We start from the raw sequence: 10198 nt of genomic DNA, 5'->3' as shown, positions 1-10198 counted from the left end.
GAGCACACTTTCTGGCATGAACCCACCCCCTACCTCTGCCTGCTCGGCAAGCTCCACCTTTCCGAGAAAAAGCTTTGAAGCCATTCGGCCAGTATTGGAAGAGGGGCCGGGAACGCTGCGAAGGCCCGCCCAATACCGTCCCGCTAAGTGTTCCTGCCCGGACATTCGCGGCTGCCCAACCACCCAAAAGGCTAAATCCTAGAAATACGGTAAGGCTCAAAGGGTTTCTTTAAACACACGCCAGGAAATCACCCCCCCCCCCCCAGGCCATGTTCAGACACGAGCGCCGGCTCGTCCCCAAGCCGAGCAAAGTCAGGGCGCAGGAGAATTTTGAGACTCTTCTCCTCCTCCGTCTTCTTTGTTGTCCAGGTATTCAACGGAAAGGCAACGCTGCCTGGTCCGTTTTGGAAGATGTTCACCTCATGCAGTGAGCGATGGGTCTCATTCTTGACTGCTAGGTATGCACCCTTGTTGTGGCAGGGACTCATGAACGGCAGCTGTTAAAACTGAGAATATGAGCTTCCTTTGCACATCTTCCACAAGGGGCATAGGGAGCGAAGAGGCATCTCCTCCATAATGGCTACTTCCTGCATTCTGCAGCAGGCTTTTCCCTCCCAGGTACTCTTATGCCCCCCACCCCCCACGGTCAATTCTTCGGCTTTCCTGCCCTGACGGAAAGTGTTTTTTCAAGGGCAAGGGCTCCTCTGCAGTTAACACGTTCTGTAGCTGATGCTCTTCCTGTCCTGTTGCTACTTTTATAAAGGGAAGATTGTCTTGCTCATAAACCTCTTCCCTCTGAGCACCTCTAAGGCTGGGTGCTGGGATGAAGCCAATTCATAGGTTTGTGGGGCAAGCAGACAACTCTTCCAGCTCTAAACCACTGTTGGCATATTAGAAGAGTTGGTTTTTATACCCTTCTTTTCACTACCCAAAGGAGTCTCAAAGCGAATTACAATTACCTTCCCTTCCTCTCCCCACAACAGGCAGCCAGTGGAGCTGATAGAACTCTAACAGAACTGCTCTGTGAGAACAACTCTAGCAGGACTGTGACTGGCCCAAGGTCATCCACCTGACTGCGTATAGAGGAGCAGGGGAATCAAACCCGGCTTTCTAGATTAGAGGCCACCACTACACCATCTGATTCTCTAAAGGGAAAAGATCAGTTAAACCTAAATGGAACAAGATCATGCTCTAAACCAGTGGTTCTCAACCTGGTGGTTGAGACCCCTTTGGGGGTCGAATGACCTTTTCACAGGGGTCATAGCAGGGCGAGCAGTTTGACCAGGGGGCGCGCTTCTCCTGCAGGTGTCCGTGCTCAGCCACCAGCTGCTCCAGCAGCAACTCTAGCATGGCACAGTCTCCCACCAGGCGCTCCCAGTAGTGGCGCGGTTTGACGGCCTCGGGCTCCTTGCGGGGTAGATAGAGATAGAATGTTCGTCTTCCTGGAGCAGTGGGAACGAGCGGGATCGGCATGGTGGGACAAGAGGCAGAACTGAACTGAGAAACCGCAGGAAAAAAATCAATTTATATACAATCATGAACAATGGATCTTCACACCATCGGTCAGTTTCGGTATAATTTCTGTGAAAGAACAGTTGTATAATTTTATGGTTGGGGGTCACCACAACATGAGGAACTGTATTAAAGGGTCACGGCATTAGGAAGGTTGAGAACCACTGCTCTAAACCATTGTTCGCATATTCCTTAAATGTTCTTCAAATGGTAGTTTGAAATGGTCATCCCATTTTGTGCTCACAACAATCCTATGAGGTAGGTTAGGTGGAGAGGCCATGACTTGTCCAGAAAGATGCCCAGTAGTTAACTCTGAACCTGGGTTTCCCTGTCTTGCATTTAGCCTAGTGTAGACACTGGTTGTCCATTCAGTTGTCTACCAGCCACTGATCTAGCATGTTCAGCCAGTCACACCCTCTCTTTAGTTGAGGTGCCACTATCATTCAGATTCTTCTCAAGTTTTACAAACACTAGACAACTAGGTGGGATAGCTTTTGGAAATTCATCCTATGTTTGTTACAGATCATCACTACAATTGGGATATTAAGGAACCTAGTCCTTTAATATAATGTTATCAAAGGACCCAGCATGGCATAGCCTTATTAATAGTCTTCGTGCATGTTACTCCATCCCCAATGACCTCCTAAATCCATCAGCTAATAACTCTCACCTTAGAGACTGGATTTTCAAAAGTGATGCCCAGTTAGACAGAATGCAAATTTTGAAAATCAACTCAGCAACATGGTTCAAGCGGTTTAAATATGACCACCATAGATCCTCTTACCTAATTAAGATCACTAACCACAAACTCAGAGCAGCTTTCACATCACTCTGATTTGAAACGTTGCCCACAGAGGTTTTAGCTGGCTGTTTTAACTGTACGCCAAAAAAACAGCGTTTTTGTATCTGTGGTGCACAAGCTCTGGATGATTTACCCCATTACATATTTGACTGCCTACCTTATACTCAACCCAGGGCCAAATTCCTCAATGAGATTTTAAGGGGCTTAAACCTGCCCTCTGTTGCTGAAAAGACAATCTATCTTTTATCTGACCAGGATGATAAAGTATCATATAAAACCGCTCTTTTTTGCTTTGGCTGCAAGGAAAATAAGGGTCAACACTGTTAAGGTAAGCTCTTAATATTCTTACACTTTGTGCTCATGTATGCTGCTTCAGTTTGTTGGTCTCAAATTTTATATTTTTATACAGTTCTTTTATTCTATTTTACTGTTTATAAATTTGTATTTTATATTTTGTAAAGGCCTATGGCTATATACAAATAAATGTATCACTATCACTGAGGAACTTACTTTACAAGGTCGTTGTATACATCAAGGAAAACTACTAGGGCCACTTTTTAGAATACTTGGTTTATCTGAATGTGTAGATGATATGTAGATGATGTGCCATCATCTTCTCCATGTGATCTTGGGGTGCCAGCCCCCCCCCCCATGCCTTATTTTTAAGAGGTAGTATGATAGCCATCTTCCAGTACTTGAAGGGCTGTCACATAGAGGATAGACCACACCCCTTGCCACACCCCCAGAAGTGACATCACCACCTGTGTTGGCAGGCAGGTTCAAGGAGACAGGGGTGAGGAGAGATGGGGTGGTTTAAACCAGGAGTAAGCATGCAGGATCTGCCCTTCTCCCAGGCACAGCAACCAAATGAGAACTCACTCAGGAGGGGGAGCAATGGAAGTGGTCAGTTCCCTAGCTTGTGGCTGAGGTCATTAATACAGGAGGGGAAAGGCTGTGGACCCCCTCCAGAGTTCCCACGTACCCCGGTTGGGAATCCCTGGCCTACAGTCTTCAGTAGAGATTCTGCTGCATGGCCCAGTCTTGAGCATTCTCAGGCCACAAAACCGCTAGCCCATAGGAGAGCTAAGCCAATAGGAGTCAAATGAGTCCAAAGTGGGCATGAGTGGAAAGCATCAAGCAGAGGGCATAATCTGTGCCAAATTCACAGTAACTTCTCAGGAATGAGAGGACTTGTAGCCATTTTGGCCTCAGAGCCCAACGTGCAGGCCTTAATTTAGGGTTAGATCTCTGTTCCATAACGTATTTTCAACAGGCGGTATCAGTCCATGGGTATCCCCCTGAAAGGCTCGAAAGGCAATGCTTCCTGGATAAACGTTATCCCTTAGGCAGATAAACCTCAGCACTCCTTTTCCAGAAATGAAGCTAGGGATTGGGGGGGAAGGGGTGTGTGGTACAAATATGCTGTACACTAGAGAAAAATTGACTGTAGAAAGTCTACATAATTTGTTTCTCACAACTCATAGGAGGCTTTGCTGTTTTGCTCTCTTGCTCCGCCAGTGTCAACCATGGCTGGAAGGTGCATGATTCAGCAACCTAAATGGGATTTGCAGTGCAACTGATTTCAAATAGGCTGGAATAACTGGAGAATGGCCATCACTCTGGGAGACAGCTGTAGAACTCCTACATTTTTCTTTGCATTCAGAATGCAAAGCATGTGAATGTGAATGCAAGTAACCACATGTACACACAAATGGCACATTTGTTGTAGGAATGTTTTATTTCATTGGTATTATTTCTTTGGAGGGGATGCCCTTCTCCTGCAGTGAAACATATGTTCTACCAGATTGTTTAAAAAAAACTGGGGTAGAAAATCAGTCAGCAGTAGGTGTGTTTTTCTCTTTTTGTTCAATTTATGTAGGAGAGATATCACTCTATGGGGGTCTATTATTCTAATAATAGGCAAGGGCATACAAAGCATTAGGAAAACCTTCTTGCTTAAATCATTGCTTTTGCATATGGAAATGCACATTTCCAAAACTGCCTTTCAAATGCTGAGTGTATGCCATGTTCCATTTGGGCTGTTACTACTTGCATGTACAGGTAATATCAGGTGCTTGAGCAGCAGTCCCAAGGCATTTTAAGAGTACTTTGAAGGGCCAGGCTTTTGTTCTTGGACATCTCAGTCCTGGAAGCTCTATGAGTGGGAAACTGGTGAAGCAGAAAGTCTGTCCGTTCAGAAGGGTGCTCATTATTCCGTGCACCATGCACACACATACTCTCCCTCTCTCCCGGCAAAAAAACAGGAGAAAGGTATGGTGCTCAGCCCAATGAGTACTAATGGAGGAAAAATTATAACTTATGTTGACAGTCTGAGCTTTGAATCTTTACAGCCTGTCCAGATGAATCTAGAATGGAGCCCTGGGTCAGTTTGACCACAGTCTATCTGTCTAGAAAATTCAGGTTAATGGGCTTGTCTGGCACAAGCACAATGCGGGAGAGGGGCTTCACGACTTTGCAGTTGGGATCTGGCCTGACTGAGAATGTCCGGATGATCTAGAATGAAAACAGGAAGGGGGAGTTATACATTCTATCAAGATGAAATTTAGTGCTTTAATTCTCCCATCATTACCCTTTGGACACCTTCCTCCACCCCTGAGAGAACAAAGCCATTAGCAGATACTTGCATAACCAGATAGAGACCCCCTATCTATATGCTCTCTCCCCAAGAGTGTCATACTCTGCTAACACTAACCAGCTGGTGGTCCCTGGCCCCACCTGGTGGAATGAGCTCCCTGAACACATCTGGGCCCTACCAGAGCTAGCACAATTCTGCAGGGCCTACAAGACAGAGCTCTTCCACCAAGCTTATGGTTGAGGCTGGTGATATGCAACATCTACGGCAGGGGTAGTCAACCTGTGGTCCTCCAGATGTCCATGGGCTACAATTCCCATGAGCCCCTGACAGCAAACTCTGGCAAGGGCTCATGGGAATTGTAGTCCATGGACATCTGGAGTCTATGGGACCCCACCTATCCATCTAGCCATCTATCCACCATGCACTACCTATCACAAGACATCTAAACTGTAGTCTGGTTTGGGTAAAACCAGAAGATGTCCTGGAAATTGTGCTGCTGATGTAGACACCTTAAATTTGAATGCCATTATTCGCTTTAAACTGTTTTAATTAAAAATATATATTAATTTAAAATGTTTTAAACTGCCTTGCTCTCTGACTCTATCTCTCTCTCTATATATATATATACACATAATATGGTATCTTGTTGTGCAGAGTGGTAAGTGGCAGAAATGCTGTCTGAAGCTGTCTGCCCATGAGGCTGGGCGTTCGATCTCAGCAGCCGGCTCAAGGTTGACTCAGCCTTCCATCCTTCTGAGGTCGGTAAAATGAGTACCCAGCTTGCTGCTGGAGGGCACTGACAAGGCTACCCTGTATTGAGTCTGCCATGAAAACGCTGGAGGGTGTCAGCCCAAGGGTCAGACATGACTCGGTGCTTGCACAGGGGATACCTTTACCTTTTTAATATGGTATTGAGCTAGAGGATGACATAAAAATCAAATGGATAAATAATTACAAATAAATAATCACATCTTTTATAGGGTTGCCAAACTCCAGGGGGAAGCTGGAGATCTCTGGCTGTTCCAATGGATCTCCAGGTGCCGGAGGTCAGTCCACTTGGAGAAAATGGCTGCTTTGGGAAGTAGGCTCTGTGGCACTATACTCCATTAAAGTAACTCCCCTCCCACAACCTTGCCCTCCCCAGGATCCATGCCCCAAATCTCCAAGTATTTCCCAACCCAGAGTTCTCAACACTACTCTGTTTCTCCAACATCTCCTTGAGATGGATCATGACATTAATATTGCCTTGCTGGTTGAGACCTGTAGAGTTAGCCATGGGGGAAGGGAGATGACTTGCCCACAATAGCACTTCATTCAGGATATCTGTGCTCTGTCTTTCTGCTACAATCAAGCATTCAATGTGATTTCATTGAAAAGCTGTGGAGCTCCAATGAATGTCAAAAAAGACCTTATCACAGGATTCTCAAATCTGTATGGTCAATATTTTGTATCCCCCACACACTTCCTGTTTTCTACCATTTGCATCATGTTTGGAAGCTAGCTATAGATCTGTCTATCTAAACTGTTTCTGTCTTGCACTCTCAACCAGCTTGATTTTGGAGATAGTTTACGAACAAATTAAACAACTATAAATACAGCAAAAACTCTAACATTTGAATGTTCTTTGTTATCAGGCTTCCAACGCATAGGACACAATGCATTTCCAGCTACCAGAAATGTTTGCATCACCCACTAAATTTGCTGTGGGTGGAGCATCTCGCTTTTTGTTGATCTTCTTCCCCAGCTTGGGAATACCACCTTCATTCTGCCCATAGAGGAGGAGGTTCAGCAAACAATTTCAGTTGACACCAAGAAGCACTTACCCTGGCAAGAGCCAAATGCATCTCAAGCTCAGCAATGCGACGCCCCACACAGGCACGCACCCCATAGCCAAAGGGGATGGAGCTGAAGGGATGGGGAGCTGATTCTTTGTGCTCTCGCAGCCAGCGATGTGGTAGGAAGCGTTCTGGCTCAGGGAAGTTGGTCTCATCATGTGAGAGAGCATAGTGGGCAAGCACAAACAGGGTCTGGGTCCAGTGGGAAACGGAGAAGCAGGAACAAGCTTCAGCAATTAAAATTATTCTTCACTCTTTCATATAAATTTACTGCAGGCAACTTTTTGGACATGGTGGTGGCAGCAGAAACGTAATTGTTTAAAGAAAACTAACTTTATATTAATGTTAATCTTGTCTGCCAATATTCAACTAGGACTAGGGATGACAGCCTCCATGCGGGACCTGGGGACATTTACAGCTTGCCTCCAGACTGAAGAGATCAGTTTCTCAGGAGAAAATGGATGGTGTAGAGGGTGGACCCTGGCATTTTTCCTCCCTGAGGTCCATATCCTCCCCAGCCTCTATCCACAAATCTTCAGGAGTTTCCCAACCTGGATCTAGCAACGCAGTCCCCCCAGCCCCCTGCTGGTGGCCAGGAGGGATCTGGCAGCTAACTGGCACATCTTCCAGTACACCAGCTCTGACCATACTTCTCAGCACAGCTCTCCTTGAAGGAAGTGGGAATGAGATTCTTCCCTTCTCAGGTCCACAAGATTTAAACATTTATCAGCCACTCTCAACTGTCTAATTTGGGCAAGGTTTAGAAACTTCAGTTGGTACAGAATGCGGCAGCTAGGGTTTGAAATGGCTGGGGTGGCTAATAAGGCCCATATTACTCCCATGTTAACCTGTCTACACTGGCTCCCCATCTGTTTCTAGGCACTGTTGTTGACCTTTAAACATGGTTTGGAAAAAATATGCCTGAAGTACTGCCTGCTCTCTTATGAGCCTTTGTAACTACTATGATATAATCTTCATAGCCCCTGTTTCAGTGTTTCTCAGATTAGGCGGACAGCAACTTGGGTGAGGGCCTTCTTGGTCATGGAACTCAAACTCTGGAACTCCCCAGAGAGACTAATTTGTCTCCTTCCGTTGCTGCCTGTGTGTGAAGACTTTGTTTCATTGGCATTTCCTCAGTGACCCCTCCTTCTTGATAACTGTTTTAATTGTTTTTATTTATTTGCATGTATTTTAGTTCTGTCATTATTTGTTTTAATTATGTGTGGTCCCCCCTTGGTTTTAATAGTTTTAAAATGTGGTTGTATTATGTTATGATTTGTTTGGTGCCTTGATGGCTCTTATGAGGGAAGAAAGGCAGAATATAAATTTTGTGAAGTAAAATAAATACATTAAGTAAATAAATACAAAATCACCCATGCTATTGTTACATTCAGTTTGGATGACTACAATGTACAAGAAATTACCTTTGAATACAATTTTGAATACTGCTTCAACTAGTCCAGCAGCTAGACTGATTGCAGCGTGATGCTAGCTAACTTGTCCTCACCGAATTTCGCCCCACAGTGCCCCCTTCTTAGTGGTCCTGGATTGATAGCAGATGGCAGCTTTAGGGGCTGCATCTTGTAGGTTGCTTCTGAGAATATTTCAGATAACATCCTATAGAGCCCTATATAGTCTGGGATATCTAAATGGCTATTTTCTATTAATGTGAATCTGCCTACCAGTCCTCGTTTGCTCAAATGCCCTGCTTTGTGCTCCCATTAATTGAGGCTGTGGTGGTGGTAAACAAGAGCCAGACCTTCGTTTTGTTGTGCTCCTAAGACTGTGAAATCCTGTCTCGCAAAGAAGCTCATGCTGGTGCTGGAACTGCAATCTTTCTAGTGCTGAGCAGAAATGTTTTTATTATTCCAAGCTTTTAGGCAATCTGTCCCCATGTGAAATATTTAACAGATGTGTTTTGCTTTATTCTGTTGATTGATCTATATTGTAAATGGTTTCTTTGCTTCTTGATTGCTATTTTACAAGAAGCACCAAAGTAGTAACACTGTAATCTGCCCAATGGGATGCTGTTGCTTTTGCACTAGTTATATTCTTATTGTAATCTTTTATTATTTTAATTAAATGTTTTATGTTTACATAAACAGCCTCCAACATATATTTTTATAGAAATTGTGTAGTAAATTTTTTTAATGCACAGGTGCTATACCAGTTATCTCAAACCTAGTATACTACACATGTTTTTCTTACTTTAGACTGGCCCTGTGCAAAATCCATTGACTCCCTTTTCTTATTTCTGATTGCTGAGCATAGGGCACTAACAGATGTTTGCTGCACAAGATCAGGAATATTTTTCTACTCACATCTTTTGGAAACTTGTACCCTCCGACAACCACATCCTTCTCCGCAATGATTCGGGCATTGGCAGGGACCACAGGATACAGCCTACAGAGAAATTAGTTGGGGTGGGGGGTGTCACTGATATATTATTATTATTATTATTATTATATTTATATTTATACCCCGCCTCCCCCCGAAGGCTCGAGGCGGCTTACATAAACCCGTCCCCTAAAACCATAAAATGACAATAAAAACCAATGATTTACAATAATTGTAACAGCGATGGCGTAGCCTACTCATTTGCTCTCCGCATCCTCATCTACGGTGGGGGGTGACGCTCTCTACCACCAGTTTGTGAGGGGGGGGCTGATCTTCTTTCCGCCCGGCCTCAGTTATAGGCCTGGCGGAAGAGCTCCGTCTTACAGGCCCTGCGGAATGCTGGTAATTCCCGCAGGGCCCTCAGCTCTTCCGGGAGCTCATTCCACCAGGTTGGGGCCAGGACCGAAAAGGCCCTGGCCCTAGTCGAGGCCAGGCGGGCTTCCTTGGGGCCGGGAACGACCAGTAGGTTAGCCCCCGCAGAGCGTAAAGCCCTGCGGGGGATATAGGGCAAAAGGCGGTCCCTCATATATGCTGGGCCTAGACCACGGATGGCCCTGAAGGTCAAAACCAAAATCTTGAACCTGATCCGGAAGGCGACCGGTAACCAATGCAGCTGCCTCAGAACTGGCTGGATGTGAGCCCTCCATGGTGTAGCTGTGAGGACTCTAGCAGCCGCATTTTGGACGAGTTGCAGTTTCCGGATCAAGCCCAGAGGCAGGCCGGTGTAGAGCGAGTTACAGAAATCTAGTCTAGAGGTGACCGTCGCATGGATCACTGTGGCCAGGTGTTCAGAGGACAGATAGGGCGCTAGTAGCCGAGCCTGGCGAAGATGGAAAAATGCCCGGCTAGCTACCTGTTTAACCTGTGCCTCGAGTGTTAGTGAGGCATCGATGGTCACCCCTAAATTCCTGGCCTGAGATGCGATATTAAGTTGCGTCCCGGCCAGAAAGGGTAAGCGCGCTTCCTGATCTGCCCCCCTACGGCCCAACCACAGAACCTCCGTCTTGGAGGGGTTGAGTTTCAGGCGACTCTGCTCGAGCCATCCGGCTACGGCTT

General features: G+C 45.7%; 1 protein-coding gene and 1 long non-coding RNA gene across 3 annotated transcripts in view; one reads left to right on the top strand and one right to left on the bottom strand.

The window, feature by feature from the left end:
• The first annotated feature begins 82 nt into the window (after positions 1-82).
• Positions 83-6736, top strand: LOC143829596 (uncharacterized). The gene is made up of 3 exons (XR_013228192.1): positions 83-209; positions 2570-2642; positions 5565-6736. It is a non-coding gene; the product is annotated as an uncharacterized LOC143829596 (long non-coding RNA).
• The window catches only part of LOC143829593 (sterol 26-hydroxylase, mitochondrial-like), a 28004-nt gene continuing 21839 nt past the window's right edge, over positions 4034-10198 (bottom strand). For both annotated transcript variants that reach the window (XM_077320755.1, XM_077320756.1), the window contains exons 7-9: positions 9067-9148; positions 6734-6937; positions 4034-4828 (exon numbers count right to left, since the gene is read on the bottom strand). In XM_077320755.1, coding sequence (XP_077176870.1) covers positions 4715-4828; positions 6734-6937; positions 9067-9148 — 400 coding nt within the window. In that variant the 3' untranslated portion in view covers positions 4034-4714. The remainder of the gene's footprint in view (positions 4829-6733; positions 6938-9066; positions 9149-10198) is intronic.

Source organism: Paroedura picta, chromosome 2 (genome assembly GCF_049243985.1).
Source record: "Paroedura picta isolate Pp20150507F chromosome 2, Ppicta_v3.0, whole genome shotgun sequence".
Classification (NCBI taxonomy): Eukaryota; Metazoa; Chordata; class Lepidosauria; order Squamata; family Gekkonidae; genus Paroedura; species Paroedura picta.
The sequence above is the reverse complement of the archived record's forward strand: the minus strand, read 5'-3'. Positions and strand labels throughout refer to the sequence as shown.